This window comes from Camelus ferus, chromosome 10 (assembly GCF_009834535.1).
Source record: "Camelus ferus isolate YT-003-E chromosome 10, BCGSAC_Cfer_1.0, whole genome shotgun sequence".
Taxonomy (NCBI): domain Eukaryota; kingdom Metazoa; phylum Chordata; class Mammalia; order Artiodactyla; family Camelidae; genus Camelus; species Camelus ferus.
In genome coordinates this window covers 66,774,966-66,795,468 of record NC_045705.1, presented here as the reverse complement: position 1 = coordinate 66,795,468, position 20,503 = coordinate 66,774,966, and the positions used below count along the sequence as shown (strand labels likewise).

At 33.1% G+C, this 20,503-nt stretch overlaps 1 protein-coding gene across 10 annotated transcripts in view; it reads right to left on the bottom strand.

Moving 5' to 3' along the window:
- Positions 1–20,503, bottom strand: part of C10H11orf80 (chromosome 10 C11orf80 homolog) — a 65,298-nt gene that overhangs the window by 30,765 nt on the left and 14,030 nt on the right. For all 10 annotated transcript variants that reach the window (XM_032489939.1, XM_032489929.1, XM_032489934.1 and 7 more), the window contains one exon: positions 1,671–1,780. In XM_032489939.1, the coding sequence (XP_032345830.1) occupies positions 1,671–1,682 (12 nt within the window). In that variant the 5' untranslated portion in view covers positions 1,683–1,780. The remainder of the gene's footprint in view (positions 1–1,670; positions 1,781–20,503) is intronic.

Sequence of the window (20,503 nt, the reverse complement as noted above, 5' to 3'; positions counted from 1 at the left end):
CTTCCCATTGGATTAGGTCCCTTTCTCTATGCTACCACAGCATTCAGTGCTTTCCTCTACCATGATATATTTTACACTGTATTGTAACTATTTGTTTACTTGTCAGTTTTTTCCAAGTTCCTTGGGAATCAAGCAATATGTCTTGGGACTCTGTCTAGCACAGTGAGGCCGACCTGAACAAATACAGGTTTCTGAATAAACGAGTGAATGAATGAACACTGAGACAGCACTGATCAATATGAGTAAGACTTTGGTTCAAATTCTAATTCTGTCACTTAACTTTGGCATGACCTTGGGAAAGTCAGCCAAATTTTTGAATCTGTTTTCTTGTATCTGTAAAATGGTGTGATGAACCTTGTCCTATCTACTTCATGGAGTTGTCAGGAGGCTTAAACAGCATATATTAATGTTAGGTATAAGAATTACTATTGTTTGTTCAGACTAGCTAAAACATATGATCTCCTTTTCTAGAACTGCTTTCCTTGGTTCACTGGAATCAGCTTTTTTATTGCTACTTGACATTAATAGTTTTAGAGCTGACTAACCATTAATTGCTCTAGACTGTTCACCCTTCGTTCCCCTAAAGAAGATAAGGCACGGACAGGGATATCTGTTGTCCTGATATTGTACTCATTTCCTTTTAGAAGCAGCATATAATTCTGACATGGAGAGAGGCCTCCCAAGTGTTTTTTGGGAGAATGTTTAAAGTACTCTAATTCTTTGTCTCCACCAGCTAAAAGGAAAGATGGGGATCAGAGAACTATTAAGGGGAACGGAGAACTCAATTGTTGCTCTCATAAAGCTGGGCTACAAATAAATCAATAAATATCTTTAAATCAACCTAATAAAAATGTACCCAAATAGGATCTGCACTGGGAATCCTTTTTTGTTTCCTTTTTCAGGAGGTCCAAATTCAAATAATGGCTTGTTTCAGTGGTTCTCAAATTTACCTGCACGTTAGGAATCATCTAGGATTTTAAAAATATTCCAAAGCCCAGGCCACACCTTTTATGGACTGAATTGTGCCCCCCAAAATTCATTTGTTGCAGCCCTAGCCCCTGATGTGACTATATTTGGAGACAGGGCCTTAAGGATGTCATTAAGGTTAAACAAGGTCATAAGGGTGGGGCCCTAATCTCATAGGACTGGTGTCCTCACAAGAAGAGGAAGAGACACCAGAAAGCTCTCGCTCCACATATGCAGAGGAAAGGCCATGTGAGCAGAGTGACAAGGTACCCTGATCTTGGACTTCCAGCCTGCAGAAGTATGAGAAAATAAGTTTCTGTTGTTTAAGCCACCAAATCTGTGGTATTTTTTTTTGGTGAGGGGGAGGGAGGTAATTAGGGGATTGAACCCGGGACCTTGTACATGCTACTACTTAAGGTATATCTTCCCCCACAAATCTGTGGTACTTTTTAATGGCAGCCCAAGGAGACTAATCCAAAACCCCAGACCAATTAAATCACAATCTCTTGGAGTCAGACACAAATATCAGTAGTTTGAAAGCTACCAGGTGATTTAAAATCTGCACAGGGAAGTTTGGGAACCAATGCCTTATTTCATTTCAACGTGGAACTATAATGGACCTTGGCTTTTCCTTCCTGTTATTATATTTGTACAAAAATAAGAATCAAAACATCATTAATTTATAGAACAACAGCAAAACCTGCCTCAAAAATCATCTGGAAGGGTGTTACCCCTGATGAGTCCTGAGAATAGCTGGCTTCCTCTGAAGTCCAATTCAGCTTTGCAGAGAATCCATGCAGTATAGATTGTATTTCTGTGTGAGAAGAAATGGTGACAAAATAGAACAAGCAGTTTGGATAAGAATCAGAGTTTCTGGAATTGTTTATTAAAATAATGAGCCAAGAAGGCTTTTCCCTGATGAAAAGATTATCTGCAAAATTTAAAATATAACTGGAAACAGCTATGCATCAGCAAATTGCTTGAACATTTAGAATTACTTTATGGGGTTAAGACATCTAATCTCATATTTTCAATTTTACACAAATTGAAAATTTGCTAAATCAATTTGTATTTTCAGTTAATTTCCACAAGGTCATATCCAGTGCCAGAAATCTTCAGAGCTGATAGCTCTAACTGATATTCTTATATTTTTTAATAAATTAATTCATTATTTAATAACACAAATCCAGTAAGCGAGCTAATTTAGAACTGAAATCAGAAAAATTCAAGAATGACCCTCTCAGGCATTTTCCTAATATAGTATGTTCTTTTTTTTTTAAAATTTTTTTATTGAGTTATAGTCATTTTACAATGTTGTATCAAATCCCAGTATAGAGCACAATTTTTCAGTTATACATGAACATACATATATTCATTGTCACATTTTTTTCGCTGTGAGCTACCACAAGATTTTGTGTATATTTCCCTATGCTATATACCGTATAATCTTGTTTACATATTCTGCATATGCCTGTCAATATCTACAAATTTTGAACTCCCATTCTATCCCTTCCCACCCCTCCCCCAGCATGTTTGTTCTTTAAGAGGCAATCTTTAACAAAGAAGAACAAACTCTTGCTAATTTAATTTGTATTTTAGCCACTTGGTATATCTACATATGTTGACTCAGAACTCTTTCCACAAAGCCTCAGTGAATCCTGGGTCATCATCAACAAAGAGAATCTCAAAGTATGCACCATCCTTCTTTCTTTCTGTACCGTGGCACTAAAATTACAAAGGTGAAAAACCCAAATCTCCCATTTTGTAAAATGCCATCCCTTAGTCTTCCTCTACAGTAATATTATAATGGAGAACTAAATATGAATAAAGATATATATCTCAGTCTCTGCAAGTTCTACCTTATAAATGAGGTTGATAATGTTGATATTATATAAGAATTCAACTCTAAAAAGTAACAATAAAATACATCCTAAGATAATAGCATAACTTTCTTCTAAAGAATTCATACCATATATCTAATAAAACTTAAACCATCCCCAAAAGTATGGAATTTACCAAGATCAGGTTCTAGCTATCAATCATAATGGGCAATATTTTTCTTGCCATTAGTTTGTTTTTAAACTATAATTCAGTCATGAAGCCTGAGATAATATGGGAGCAAGATTATGCTACACTGAAGTTTAGTGAGCTTAGCACTAAACCAGGATGACTTGCATCAGTCTTCAGTTTTACTAATGACTAACTTTCTGACCTAGGACGACCCTTTTTCCTGTGATTCAATTACTTTTCTGTGAAATAAGAAACAACTGTTCCAGAATCCTACTTCTCTTTAAAGTAGTAATGTCTGCGGAATGGGGAAAACATGTAGATACATGAGAAAAAGGCTTGTGAATAATTTTGAATTCTCTAGAACTCTTAATAACAATTTAAAATAAAATGAGTAGTTATTTGGGGGAAATCAATTTCAGTAAGCTCACTCCATACATCAAAAAAAAAAAAAAATCCAGATGGACTGACTAGAGTTACACGTGAAAAGGTAAAACAACAGAACTAAAGAAAAAGCTGCCTATTTCTAGGTAAGTCGAGCATATGGTGAAGTTTCATCTTCTCATTCAAGCACATAAAGTGATAAAGCAAGTATTTTAAAATCTTAGTAAAACATAGTCATGGTAAGAAAAAAGAAAAGAGAAATCTTTATAGACCAGAAATAGAGAGGTATTCTTCCCTAATCTTCAGAAACAAAAAAGAGAGAGAATCTACAATGCTAAGTAAAGACCAAAGATGCACTGTATGTGGGACATGGAATGGAAAAAACATGGCGCTACTATCGTAACATCAACTGGTTTAAGAACAAGAAACACAGAGGCCACATATAGGAGGTCTAGGCAAGGGACCAAAACATGGACAAAAGCTAAAGGTATGCCACCTACCTATGTGAGGGTTGGTTAAAGCCAAGTGATGCTAGTAGCAGCCTCAGTAATGCAGGGTAAGGGTGTTAGACCCATGTGATATAAGTGCAGACGAGGCTCAGAACTATATATTCTATTAAGATGCAAGAGTTTTTTTTTTTTTTTTTATCTTGCCGCTCAAGCAAAGTTTAATCCAAGATATATGCTCTGTAGATTACAGCTCAACAACCCAGAGAACCTCCTACTGGAAGGCTCTCAATACAGGATGTGTTCAGGACAAAAGGATCATGAACAATTAGCTCTTAACTAAAAATTACCAACCAAAAAAGATCAATACCATGAAAACTATGACACCAACAAAACATATACCTGAGGAAACAGTTAATAAAACAATCTGAAAGGGACTTTAAAATTAAGTGCTCTATATATTATACCCTCAAATATAAAAAGAAAATACATGCCATCAATTAAACAGAAAGTAACAGCAAAAAACCTTATTAGAAATCTTGGAAATTAAAGATACAGTGTTTGAAATGAAAACCCTATGGATGGTAGATTAGATACTATTAAAGAGCACATTTAAAAGAAAAGGTGGTCCTTGAATGTTCATAGAAGCATGATTCATAATAGGAAAAAGTGGAAACAACCCAAATGTCCAACAAATGATGAATAGATTAACAAAATGTGGAATATTATTCAGCCATAGAAAGAAATGAAGTACTGTTATGTTACATGCTACATACAAACATGGATGAATCCTGAAAACATTATACTTAGTGAAAAAAGCCAAACACAAAGGCCACATATTGTGTGATTCCATTAAGCTGAGGTGATAGGGAATAGAGCTCAGGGTTGTGAAAGTACCTGGAATCTGCAAAGTAGGACACTGGAGAGGAGGGAGCTGTGCAGAAGTGAGTACCAAAAGTCTGTGTGGAAGTTCCTCATGAGCCCTTGGCCAAGGGCAGGGCTATGTACGCACAGGTGAGACTATGGAAGATTTCCAGGTGAGGCTATGGAATATTTTAGTGGTGAAGCAATCCTGGAAAAATGCTGACCTTCAGACCCAACCAAAATGGAGGGAACTTGATAAAACTGATGGTGTCCAGATGAGATGGCAAAAAGGTAATGCTTTAGTAGTAAAAACCAAATTCTAGAAGAAAGTCTGCTCCTGATCCACTGTAAAAAAAAGCCTAAAACCAAGCCTCAACAAGATTCATAGAGAAGATACAGTTTGGAGGTCAAGTTAGAGGGGTTTGGAAAATGACTTGGCTTTCTACAGATCCATCCTTTAAAATGTATAAAAAAAACAAGCCTGCACAAATTTAAGGTGATTAGTCTGCTAGAACTGCTTGCTAGAACAAAAATCAACTCTTCAGAGGTAGAAAAGAATATAAAATATGATCACATTATCCAATAGAAAATACATAATAGACATGCAAAGAAAAAGAAAAATATAACTCATACAAAAAAGCACTAAATAAAAATCAAGCCTGTCACAGATGTTACATTTAACAAAGACATTTTTTTTTACATTTAGCAAAGACTTCAAAGCATATATAAGAAATATGTTCAAAGGCTTAAAAGGTAATTTAAATGAAATGAACTGATAGGGAATGTCAGAAGAGAAATATGCTGTTTAAAAAAAAAGAACCAAATGGGAAATTCTATAACTGAAAAGTTCAGTAACTAAACTTAGAATTCACTAGATAGGTTTAATGGTAGATGACAGTATAATAATATTGAGATGACTGAAAAGTCAGTAAAATCATTGAAGGCAAAGAACAAAAATTATCCAATCTGGAGAGCAGAGAAAAACAGGTTGAAGAAAAATAAATAGAATTTTAGAGACTTGCAGGATAATACCAACTAGTCAAAAATATGTGTAATTAGAGTCCCAGAAGGAGACAAAAGTGAGAATTGGACAGGAAAAACATGAAATCAAACAAAATTTTCTAAAATTTGATGAAAAATAGTAAGATGTGAAAAACTCAACAAACCTCAGTACAGGATAAATACAAAGAAAATTACACTTAGGTACATAATAGTCAAAGTGACTTGAAAAATGATAAGGAGAATACATTGAAAGAAGCTAGAGGAAAAGCACATATTACATATAGAGAAACCATAACATGAGTTACAGCTGACTTCTGAGAAACAGTGGAGGCCAGAGGACAATGAAATGACATCTTTAAAATGCTGAAAGGAAAAAACTGTCAAGCTAGAATTTCAATTCCAGTGAAATATCCTTTTAAAATGAGGGTAAGATAAAGACATTTTTAGATAAACAAAAGATGAAATAATTTGTCACTAGAAGACCTGCACTACAAGAAATGCTAAGGATGCTCTTTAGGCTAAAGATGGAAACCCAGATAAATAGGAAGAAATGAAGAGACTCAGAAATAATGAATAAGTGAATAAATATAAAAGACTATTTTTTATTCTTGCATTTTCCTTAACATACAAGTAAAAGATTAAAGCAAAAATAATAACATTATGAGGCAGGAATTGTAAAAGTTGAAAATACTCAAAATAGTATTGAATTATAGCCCCCCAAAATAAAAATCCACAAGTTCATCCTCTTATAAATAACTGAATTAATAAATTAAAGGTGAAGGGACAGCTTTTCCTTACAGATATTCCAATAAATATGTAGAAGGAATGAGGACATATTAAATCACAATAACACTATAGTAACAATCACTGCAGGTAGATCCATCAATGAATGCTAAGTTAGTAGATGAAAGTTTAAGAAGAAACAGGATATTTGCATAGCCTCATTGTATTTCCTCCAAATATCTAAAAATTACAAAGAGTAACTCTGCTTGGAAAAATATGGCAGATAACACCTTAATCAAGTGATCAAAGTTAATATTACCAACAATAAGACATATCAACATCATCAGTCCCCTGATATGATTGCATTGAAAAGGACACATCATCTCTGTGGTATTCTCTCTGACAATGTATAACCTCAACTTAACAAAAGAAAACATCAAACAAGCTCAAACTGAAGGACATTCTACAAAATGTCTGACAGGTATACTTCAAAAATGTTAAGGTAATGAAAGAAAAAGGAAGACTGAGGAACAATCACATATGAAAAGCAATTAATAAGACATGACAATTAAATGCAAAGTGAGATCCTGGAATGGATTCAGGAATTGAAAAAAGAACATTAGTGGAAAAACTGATAAAATCTTGAGTCTGTAGTTTAGTTAATATTTTACCAATGTTAATTTCTTAGTTTTGGTAATCATACTGCAGTTATTTAAAATATTAATTGTAGGGAAAGCTGGGTGAAGGTTATATAGGACCTCTCTGCACTGTTTTTGCAGCTCTTCTGTAAGTCTAAAAGTATTTTTAAATTAAAAATGTAAATACTCTGCAAAAGGATGAAACTAGACCACTATCCTACACCATACACAAAAATTAACTCGAGATAGATTAAGGGCTTGACTGTAAGACCTGAAACCATAAAACTCCTAGAAGAAAATATAGATGGTAACCTCCATGACATTGGTCTTGGCAATGATTTTTTCAATTTGACACCAAAAGCAAAGGCAACAAAAGTAAAAATAAATAAGTGGAACCTACATCAAACTAAAAAGCTTCTTTACAATAAAGGAAACTATCAACAAAATGAAAATACAACCTATTAAGAAAAAATTTGCAAATCACATATCTGAAAAGGAGTTAATATCCAAAACCCCACAAAGAACCAATACAACTCAATAGCCAAACAACAACAACAACACAAAAAACAAACCCAAACAGTCTAACTTTAAAATGGGCAGAGGATCTGAATAGACATTTTTTCAAAGACATACAGATGACCATCAGGTACATGAAAAGATGCTCAACATCACTAATCATAAGGGAATGCAAATCAAAACCACAATGAGATATCACCTCACACCTGTTAAAATGGCTATTATAAAAAATACACAAAATGACAAGTATTGGTGAATATGTGGAGAAAAGGAAACACTTGTACACTACTGGTGGAAATTGGTACAACCACTATAGAAAACAGTATGGAGGTTCCTCAAAAATTAAAAATAGAACTACCATATGATCCAGCAAATCCATTTCTGGGTATTTACCTGAAGAAAACAAAAACACTATTTTGATAAGATATATATACCCCAATTGTTTATTGTGGCATTATTTACAATAGCCAAGTCATGGAAACAACCTTAGTGTCCACCAACAGACAAATGGATAAATAAAATGTGGTATGTATATATCCACAATGGAATATTATTTAGTCATAAAATAGAATGGAATCTTGCCTTTTGTGACAATATGGATGGACCTTGAGGGCATTATGCTAAGTGAAATTAGTCAGAGAGAGAAAGACAAATACCATACGATCTCACTTATATGTGAAATCTAAAAACAAACAAAAAAAGAGCTTATAGACACAGAGAACAGATTGTTGGTTGCCAGTGGTGGGATCTGGGGGGATGTGGGGTGAAATAGCTGAAGGAAGTCAAAAGGTACAAACTTCCAGGTATAAAATAAGTAAGTCATAGGAATGCATAGGAATATACTGTACAGCACGGGAACTGCAGTTACTGTATTGCATATTTAAAAGTTGCTAAAAGAGTAGATCTCAAAAGTTTCCAACAAGAAAAAAGTTTGTAATATATGATGACAGATGTTAACCAGACATTGTGGTGATCACTTTGCAATATATACAAATAGTGATACACTATCTTGTTTACCTGAAATTAATACAATGTTATATGTCAATTATACCTCAACTTTTAAAAAATTCAGACTTAACCTATGTAGAAGCTGCATTTATGAAGAATGTCAATTACCAAGTATGCTAAGGAGGGGATTCTTTGGACCAGAGCTGATCATAAGTAGTTTAATCTATTTCCAGTAAATATACAGAAGGTAAAGGAAGAAAACTTTAAAAAAATGTAAATACTCAAAATTAAAATACTGCGCACACACACACACACACACACAAACCCTAAGAAAACAATTGCCTCCAATGACATAGAGGTTTACTCGACAAAGGATAGACTTTTGTATCAATTAGAAAAATACTAAGATCCTAAAGGGGAAAAGAAGCAAAGAATGTGAACAAACATCCAACAAAGAAATAAACAAATCAATAAACGTTAAGACAGTCATTTCACTTGTATGAAAAATGTAAATGAAAACGAGATACAATAATTCTAGTTTTATTCTAAGTAGAAATAGAAATACACACAAACACCACTAAGATAATTTGAAAAGAGGTATGCCAAAGTATTAAGTATGGTTGTCTCTGAGATTATAATATTATAAATATTTTCACCTTTTGACTTATTTTAACTTTTTTATAATAATTGAAATTGCTTTTAAAGTTTTTTAAGTGTTTTAAATACCTGAAAAATGAAATACAATATCCTGCCTATCAAGTTAACAAACCCTTCTGGAGTCAGAGGTGCTTGAGGTCACTGTCAAAGTCTTCTTTAATTAGTAGTACACAATACTGGTGAGAGGGGGATCAGACAGGTGTTTGTATGCACTGATGGCAAAAATGTAAGTTGCAATAACTTTATGCAAAACAATTTAATAATTTCATCAAAGTAATATTTATAATACCACAAAACTGGGAATCACCAAATGTCTTGAAAGAGGGGAAAGCTTTATAAATTATTATAATCTTCCAATGGAATTGTATACATTTTTGTCACTTATTATTATGTAATTTCAAACTTACAGAAAAGGTGCAAGAATAGTACCAGGAACGCCCATACGCCCTTTACCCAGATTTAGAAATTGTATATTTTGACACATTTGCTTTATCCTCTTTCTGCTTCTCTGTGTGTGTATGGATGCATATTTTTTCTTGAACTAGTTGAGAATAAGTTGGAGGTATTGTGCTCCTTTACCCCTAAGTAATTCAGTGATTATTTTATAAGAGAAAGGTCTCTTACGTAACCTCAGTATAATTATCAAAATAGGAAATTTTGTATGAATATAGAATCATCATCTAATCCATAGTCCATATTCACATTTCAGCAACTATTCTAATAATGTCTTTATAGCTTTTTTTTTTCCAGAAACTCCACCAAAGTGATGTGTCCTTCTCAGCACCTATCAGGAGGGATGTATCAGTTTGTTCTAATAATGGTGATGTTGACTTTGATCTTTTGGTTAACATCTCCTATAGATTCCTTTACTGAAAAGTTAGTATTTTCCCCTTGTAACTAATAAATATTTTCAAAGTACCTCTCCACAAATTATGTATATATTCTTTTCCTCATCAAAGTTGCACTCATTAGTTTTTGCACCCACTGATGATTTCCTAAGGGATAAAGGGATTTCCTTTATCCCTTCTACATTTATTAGTTGGCATTCTACCTGTAAAGAAATGCTTTCCTTTCTCCCTTATTTATTTCTATCAGTATGGAGTCATGTGTTCTTATTTTATTCACTGAGTTATAATCTCTTACTATCATTATTTACCCTATATTATTTTCCTATATTTGGTCAATGAAAGTCCCTGCAAGCTGGCTCCATTGTCCATCCACATAATCGTTGAGGAATTTCAAGGATGTTCTAGGCTCATCTTGTATTTTCCCTACCCCAACCCTGGAGTCAGTGTTTTATCCAAGGAGTTCTAGTTCTTTTTGGTGGAGAAGGGTGTATTGGAAACCAAGATTTGAGAGCTAAGCAATTGCTATCAGGATATCATTATTTCTAGGCTCTGTCAACAGATAAAAGCTAGGATACACACGTGTCTATTTCTATATTTATCTATCATATACAATACATATATATACACAATTGGAACCATGAGTTCCAATTCTACAGTGTGCATTTTAGTCTGCCCCCTTTCCATACTTGCAACTTCCTTATCCAACAGTGAAAAATCAGGTTCCCTGTAACCTCAAAATATTTACTCAATTTATCAAGCTAGAATACAGAAAGTAGTCTCAGAATTGTTAAACCATATCTCTGCAAAAGCAAACCTACTAACTAGATTTCAATATTTGTGTTTACAGTTCTTTTACTTAGGTAAAATTTACTTACAATATAATGCACAAATCTTAAGTGTAGAGTTTGCAGTTTTGACAAATGTATATATCCAGGTAACTTATGCTCCATCAAGATACAGAACATTTCCATCATCCCAGAAAATACCTAATTGCTTTTTTTCCTGGTGACCACTTCTCAGAGGCAATCACTTAAATTTTTTTTCACTAGTTTAAATGTTCTTGAACTTTGTATGAATGAAATCATATACAGTGATTCTTCTGTGTCCATTTTCTTTCTCAGCGTAACATCTGTGAGATGAATTCATGTTGCTGCATGTATCAGTGCAGGCATATCTCGTTTTATCGTTTCACTTTACTGTACTTTGCAGACACTATTTTTTGAATTGAAGGTCGGTGGCAACCCCACGTGGAGAAAGTCTATTGGTGCCATTTTTCCAACAGCATTTGCTTATTTCATGTCTGTGTCACATTTTGGTAATTTTCATAATATTTCAAATTTTTCATTACGTTTGTTATGGTGTTCTGCGATCAGTGATCTTTGATGTTACTATTGCAAAAAAGTTATGACTCGCTTAAAGCTCAGATGATGGTCAGCATTTTTTAATAATATTTTCAAATTAAGGTATGTTTATTTTTTAGACGTAGTGCTATTGCACATTTAATAGACTATGTATAGTGTAAACATAATTTTTAAATATTTATTTTTTAACATTTTTAAATTGAGTTATAGTCATTTTACAATGTTGTAAACATAACTTTTATATGTACTGGAAAGCAAAAACTTTGTTACTTGCTTTATTGTGATGTTTACTTTATCTGGGTGGTCTGAAACTGAATCTGCAAAATATCCAAGTATGCCTGTAACTTATTCCTTTTTATTTCTGATTAGCATTCCATTACATTAATACACTCATTTATTTATCCATTCTATTGTTGGACATTGGGATTTTTCCAGCTCTTTGCTATTTTTAATAAAGCTGCTATGAACAGCTTTTGTAAATCTTGCTTTAGACACGTATTTTCATTTCTCTTCGGTAAATACCTAGAAATAGAATTGAAGGGTCATGGCATAGGTTTATGTTTCACTTCATAAGAAACTGTCAAAACAGACAGTCTTCCAAAGTGGTTGTACCATTTTACACTCTCACGAGCATTATATCAGAGTTCTGATTGTTCTATATCCTTGCTAACTAACACCTGGTGTTCTTTAATTTTAGCTCTTCTAGTGGACTGTGAATTTAATTTACATTCCCTGGTGACTGATGATAAGCACTTTTTCATGTGCTTAATAGCCATTTGGATGTCTTCTTTTGCAAATTATCTATTCAAACCTTTAGCCCACTAAAAAAAAACAGCTTTATTCAGATCCAGTTCACATATTATACAATCCACTCATTTAAAGTGCAAATTAAATAGTTTGGAGTATATTACATTCTAAATTTTTAAGCTGTGGTAAAATACACATAAAATTTGCCATTTTAACTATCTTAAAATACACAATTCATTGCCATTAATTACACTTACAATGTTGTACAACCATCACCATTATCTGTTTCTAAAACTTTGTTCGTTTGTTTAATTTAAAAAAATTTCTTTTAATTTAAGTATAGTCAGTTACAATATCTCAATTTCTGATGTACAGCACAATGTCCCAGTCATGTATATACATACATATATTTGTTTTCATATTCTTTTGCATTAAATGTTATTACAAGATACTGAATATAGTTCCCTGTGCTATACAGAAGAAATTTGGGGGTTTTAATTCTATTTTTATATATAGCACTTAATATTTGCAAATCTCAAACTCCCAAATTTATTCCTTCCTATCCCCTTTCCCCCTATTTCTAAAACTTTTTCATCATCCCAAACAGAAACTCTGCAACCATTAAGCAGCAAGTCCCAATTCTCCCTCCCTCCCATCTCTGGTAACCTCTAATCCACTTTCTGTTTCAATGAATTTGCCTATTCTAGATATTTCATATTAGTAGAATCATACAATATCTGTCCTTTCTGTCTGGCATATTTCACTTAGCATAAAGTTTTCAGTGTTAATCCATGTTTTAACACATATCAGAACTTCATTCCTTTTCATAGCTGAACAATATTCATATGCATATCACAATTTATTTATTCGTAAGTTGATGGACACTGGGTTGCTTCCACTTTTAGGTTATTGTGAATGATGCTGTAATGAACATTGGTGTGCAAATCTCTATTTTAAGCCTCTGCTTTCAACTCCTTTAGGTATATCCATAGAAGTGGAACTGTTGTATAGCAATTCTATGTTTAGCTTGTAGAGGAACTCCCAAACTTTTTTTCTGTGGCAGCTGAACAATTTTACATTCCCACCAACAACGTTCAAAGTTTCCAATTTCACCACATACTTGCCAACATTTGTTATCTTCATTATCATTATTATTCTCTTTTTTTAATTGAAGTATAGTAGACATACAATTTTATATTAGTTTCAGGCATACAACATAGTGATTTGACATTTGTGATTTGATATACATTATAAATTGATCACCACAATAAGTCCAGTAAGTCTTTGTAACATTCTGTCACCATACAAAGTTATTACAATATATTGACTATATTCCTACATTACATCCTTGTGACTTACTTATTTTATAACTGGAAGTTTGGATCTCTTCATCTCCTTTACCTATTTCACCCCCTTCCCAGCTTCCCCCCCATCATCATCACTGCCATCATCATCATCACTGCCATCCTAGGACGTGTGCAGTGTTTGGTCCATTTTTTTTTTTTTAAATCAAGATGTCTTTTTTATCGTTAAGTTTCAGAAGCTGTTTTTATATTATGGATATTATGGATAAAAGTTTGTTGCCAGACATGTTTTGCAGAAATTTTCTCACAACTATTGATAACCTATTCATTTTCTTAAGTCTTTTGATGAGCAAAAGTTCTTTATTTTGATTAATTTTATCAACTTTTTTCTTTTATGGTTACTTATTTCTATGCCCTAAGATCTTTGCCTATTCTTAAAGGATATTCTCCTGTTTTCTTCCAGAATCTTCACAGCTTTTATTTTTAGGTCTATCTTCTGCCTCTAATTTTTGTGCAACCTGCAGTAGATGTCAAGATTCCTTTTTTCCCCTTACAGACATCTGGTAGTTCCAGCAACATTTGTTGAAAAGATTTTCTTCATTGGATTGCTTTGGTGCCTTTACAAAAAAAATCAAGTGACCGTATAAGTATAAGCCTATTTCTGGACTCTATTCTCCATTATTTTATTTGTTGGCCCTTGTATTATTTAATTATAAATTAATTATTGTTTAATTATTTTATTTTGAGTAGGGGGAGGTAACTATGTTTGTTTATTTTTAGAGGAGGTACTGGGGATTGAACCCAGGACCTCATGCATGCTAAGCAAGTGCTCTACCATTTGAGCTATACCCTCTCCCTATTCAATAAACAAAGAGAATTGATGCCATCAAGTTTCCTGTTAGCTTCCCCAAAACAAGTGTTTTATATTCAAGAAATCCTTTCAGAAAGTTTGGAACAAAACAAAGAGAAATTTTATTTAGAACCGAGCCTGATTATTCAGATTAAAACTGAATGTGTTATTATTAAACAATATTTATTAAGCATTCCCTATGTGTGAGGCACTATATTAACACTTTATAATATTACCTAACTAAATTTGCACAACCCTATGAGATAGGAATTCTATTATTATTCCTATTTTTATAACTGAGAAAAACTGATGTTCAATGTTACATAGTGTGTAAAAGTTGGGACTTAAGTAAAGGGCTGACTGACTCTAAAGCCTGTGTTTTTAATCACTATATATACCTATCTAGAATGAATTAAATTAAAAGACTATTATACACATATATGGAGACAGACATATATGTATAGACACTCAGTATCTATATATACAGTTTTCACTATTTTATTCTCTTTGGAAAAAATCATCATATAAGTAGCTGTTGTTTAAAGAACATCTCTAGGTAATATTGTAATTCTTCAAGAATACCCAGTGATATTCTTGTATCAGTAGAGTATTAGAAGAAAATGAGATTTAGGAAATCATTACATTAGACCTATCATTCTATAGCCAACTGTGCATCTTGAAATAAAATGGCATCAGAACAGTGAAATTGAATCTCACTGATCTGTATATCATGGCGTCAAGCCTAAAAATACAACTAAAACAGTATCTGAGTCCATTTGGGCTGCTACAACAAACTACCACAGACTGAGTGGCTTATAAACAACCGAAATTTATTTCTCACAGTTCTGGAGTCTGGAAGTCTAAGATGGGAGTGCCAGCATGGTCAGGTTCTGGGCCCTCTTTTGGATTGCAGACTTCTCACTGTATCCTTACATGGCAAAAGAACCTAGAGAACTCTATTAGGTCTTTTTTTATACAAGCATTAATCCCATTCATGAGGGTGCCACCCTTATGACCTAAGCACTTCCCAAAGGTCCCATCCCCTAATACTATCACATTAGCCATTAGGATTTCAACATATGAATTTTGGGGAGACACAAACATTCAGATCATGGCACTCAGCTAATGACTGAATTTACACTAAACTTCATCTTAGAAGTTTTTCCCTAAAGACAGGGAAAAAGTTCAGAAAAAGTACAGATAGTAAACACTTACTAAAAGGTTCAAATAAATACAAATTTAAACTATATACCATTTCACTAACTAGTAAATTGGCTAAAATAGTTTAAGTAATTGAAGTTCCTAATGCTAGCAAAGTACAAGAAGTTGATATCCTTACATAAAAATGCTACTATTACATGACACAACTTTTTAAAAAGCAATTTCAAGAGCTATAAAAATATAGGCTTTTTTCAAGTTAAAGCTACTTCAAGAAATTAGTCCTAAATTTTTCAATTAAGTAAAAAACTATATGCATCAAGATATTCATCCCAGTGACATTAACATTAATTAGCACTTATTGAGAACTATGTACTCAGAATAACCACTGTCCTACATGCATTATGTGTATTACCTCATTTAATCCTCAAAACAGCTCTGTAAGGTAGGTAATGTCGAAAGATCAAACAACTTGCTCAGGGGCACACAGTATGAGTTCTTAACCACTACAATATACCACTATTCATAGCGATGGAAAAAAAAAAAGAACAAACCTAAATGCCTAAAAATATTAAATGGTTAATTAATTTATGATACATCTTTTTATGGACAACTTATCCATTAAAAATAATGACTAGAAGACTACCATAACATAAAAACACTTACATGTCAATTGAAAAAAGCAGTAGGACAAAATTGTGTATATATTGTGATTACAACTATACTAAAAATACATGGAAGGAAAGTTTGTAAGAATCTTTTTCCTCTTCTCTATTTCCCCCTAATTTTCTAAAATGGGCTATCTTGCTTCTTTAACAAAAAGTTCCATCTAAAAATAATTTCTCTGATGATGGCAAAAATTGAGATCTGGTTGTTTGTTGTTATTATTTTTTTCCCAAGTGACTCACCAAACCAGTAACTATTTAGTTTTCTTGCCTTTAACCAGTGAATAAAGTAGTAATATCAAGCTTTTTAAAAAATGAAGCTAATTAAGCCAAAAGATGAAAAGGTCTTTGGTTGGCTCTGTGGTTTGATGTCATTAGTTAAATTGGCTAATGAGTTCCACATTATAAAACAACCCCAGACATGCTTTAGAGAAGGAAATAAAAAGCGGGACATTTTAATGGAGAATCAGCAACCTTTCAGAAATATTGTGTCAAAGCTTTATTCACTTCCTCGAAAAGCAAAGAGACTAGTGTCCGTTTCTACATATTCAGTGGGATCACCCAGCCAAGCAAGCCAGTCAACAAAGGCGTGGTAACTCAAGTCTCTAACAAAGGAATATGCACCTGAGTCTCACACTACATTGGTTCCCAAATAAATAGGACGAAGATTGAAAATGGAAGGAGAAAAACATGACCATTTTCCAAGACTACACTTGCCTCTTCATACAACCTCAACAACTCAACCAGCAAATGTGATACAGGCTATAGATTTCTTCAACTTGCTGTATGAGAGTAAAGTGAGAAGTAGTCAAAAGAAAGAGAAATTAGTATCTACTCATTCACTGAGCATAGATAAAAGAGTTGATTATCTGAAAAGCTAATATAGTAGTCAAACCTCTAGCAAAACAGTATACTGTAGAGTAGAACAAAATACTATGAAATAGTGGTTAAGACATAGCCTCTGAAGCCAGACTGTCTAAGTTCATATATCCTACTCAACCACTTACTAGATTTATGACTTTGAACAAGTTACTTAATCCTTTTTGAGTTTAAAATGAAATCTTTCCTGTTAGTGTTATCATTACCACCGTTAAGAAAAAGAGAAGGCACAAAAACAATATAAGAAACCCCAAAGAGATAAGTACAAATATTTTTAAATCATAAAATAATAATATAAATAACTTTACATCAATTAATTTGAAAACTAAGATGAAAATACCTAACACATAGCACATGCTCAATAAATATGTAGTGGATGAATGCTTGGGAGTAAGGGACTCTGTGTGTGTGTGTGTGCACGCACATTCATTTAAAAAAAGAAATATATATACAGTTGACCCTTGAACAACACCCATTTGAGCTGCATGGGTCCACTTATATGTTGACTTTTTTCTTCTTTTTTTAACATTTTTTTATTGAGTTATAGTGATTTTACAATGTTGTGTCAAATTCCAGTGTAGAGCACAATTTTTCAGTTATACATGAACATACATATATTCATCGTCTCATTTTTTTTTTGCTGTGAGCTACCACAAGATCTTGCATATATTTCCCTGTGCTATACAGTATAATCTTGTTTATCTATTCTGCATATGCCTGTCAGTATCTACAAATTTTGAAATCCCAGTCTGTCCCTTCCCACCCAACTATGTCAACTTTTTCAATAACTATAGTATCTGCACTTTTATTTTACAGATCTTTAACTATGTGTGGGGAAAAGTTTGTGTTTGATTAGAGATCACAATATGTGGAATCAAAAGAACTAGGGTCTGAGTCCAGATTCTATTCTCTATATATTCTATTCTCTCTATATATAAAGAAAACAAGTTGGTTAAGAAGAATATTTCCTTCTTCAACTCTCCCCACCCCAAAATACCCGGTAGGTTTGAATGATTTTTTTACAGGTTAGCTTTACCAAATTTTCAGTGAAAAAGACACAAAAAGTTCTAGAACAGAAATGGATAAACCTACCCAACTCATTTTATAAAGCTAGTATAATTTTGATACCAAAAGAGGACAAGAATAATATAAGCCAATCTCACTAGGAACACAGATGCAAAAGTTAAATCCAGGATATGCAAAAACATACAATCAAATTGTGATACAGCTGCAAGGTGTTTTGTTTTTTTTTTTTTTTTTGGTCAGAAAGTCTATTACCATAACTCATCATATTAATAAAGATTTTTAAAAAATATCATGGTGGGGAGGGCATAGCTCAGTGGTAGAGTGCATGCTTAGCATGCACAAGGTCCTAGGCTCAATCCCTAGTATGTCCATTCAGATAAATAAATAAATAAACCTACTTACCCCTCCTGAAAAAAAAAAAAAAAAAGAAAATGACAGAGCTGTGTGGTTGTGACTAGGTCTCAGAGGGAAAATAATGTCCCAAAAACATTCTCAATAGGGTGAAAATAATGTCACACATATATTCATGATAAGGTGAACACTGGTTCTTATGGGCAAAAAAAAAACATAGCATAATCCCAAAAGACGTGGAAAAAGAACTTTAGAAAATACAACAAACACTACTAGCAAATTAAGAAGGTTAGAGAAATTCCCTAACCTGACAAGGAGCAAATACCAAAAAACTATAGTAAAATCATACTTAATGGTGGAATTTTAGGTTATCTCACTGAAGGAAAGCAAGACACAGATGGCTAATATCACCCCTACTCTTCTATCCAATACTAATATTGTTCTATCCAATGCTATATGACAAGGAAAAGAATATAACCCATATAAGAAGTAAAAAGGAAAAGAAAAACTGTTAGAGTTTAGAGATGCTTCGATTGCCCATATAGAGGATCCAAGAGAATCTACAGAAAAACTAGTAAAATTTATAACAGTTCAACAAGAAAAAAAACAAAGTAAGTAGTGGTTACCAGGTGCTGGAGGTGTGTGGGGCGAATGGGACAGATGTTGTTTAAGGGTGCATACCAGTAACTAGTAGATAAATAATTCCTGGAGATATAATAGTACAGTAATTAGAGATGACAAATATGTATTATAAACGTTAATCATGCTGAGAGACTAGATCTTAATCATTTCCACAACTAGGGAAATTGATAATTGTATGTCACGATAGAGGTGTTAGCTACAATGTCAATCATATTGCAGTACATATAAATATCTAATCAATATGTTGTGCACCTTAAAATTACAGTTATGCATCAATTATAACTAAGTAAAAAATTACCAGAAAAAAATTTGTAACAGTTCAATTCAGTAATATTGAAAAAAATAAATACTAACCACAATAGCAAAAAAAACTATAAGACATTAGGAATAAATACAACAAAAGATGTCTAGGACTTATGAAAGAAATTATAGTGTTAACATAAAAGAAGATCTAAATAGGAGTGACATCAGCAAGATGGCAAAAGAGCAAGGCCCAGGTCCTCACTCCCCCTTGGAGAGACCAACTTAACAACAATATCAAATTGCCTCTGTGAGAACTCAAGAAACCAACTAAGAGGTTGCAGCACGCCAGGCAAACACAAAAAGGCGCCACTCCAAAGTAGGACCCAGGCTAAAGGAGCACTTTCTCTCATAGACATCCTAGTCTCATAGCAGAAGAAAAGGAGTTCTGATCAAAATACACACGAGCTCTCAAAGCTTCTCCTAGAAGGTGGTGCACATCACTTCCACTCACATTTCCCTGGCCCAAGCAAGTTACATGGCCTAGCTTTACATCAGTAGGGCAAGAAGTGCAGAAAATATTTTAAACAAATAATAAAATCTAGCAAAGTGGCCTCTGGAGTCAGGCAGGCTTTGGCTTTGGTGTTCTTGGGAAAGCTCCTTATTCTCCTATAGAGTCTATATACTGGAGATTATAGTGCCTACCTCCCAGTTGTGACAATTAAAATTGAATAACATATTTTTTTAAAATGAAGACCTAAATAAATGATAAGGTATATCAACTCATAGATTGAAACATTTAATACTGTAAAAATGCTAATTCCTACCCAATTAACTGATAAATGCAGAATAATAACAAACAAGATCACAATAAGATTTTTCATGGAACTTACTACGTGTAAAATTTATAGGCAAGAGTAATGATTTTAAAAACCAAAGACAATTGTGAAAAAGAACAAGGAGGGGAGATTTGCCCTATCATTCAACAAGATTCATTCTAAAGCTTTAGGAAATAAGACTGTGATACTGGTCTAGAGACAGACATAAAGACTAGAGGACCCAGAAACAGATCCAAACATATATAGAACCTTAGATAAAATAATAACACAAACTATTGGAGAAAGGGAATGATTTAAATTAGATTCCCTAACTTGTACCATAAATTAAAAAAAAAATTTCCAGACTAACTATAATAATAATTAAATATAATTTTAAAACTTTAGAACTACTAAAAGAACTATTTAAAAGAATACCATTACTTCAGTGTAAAAAACAATGGTC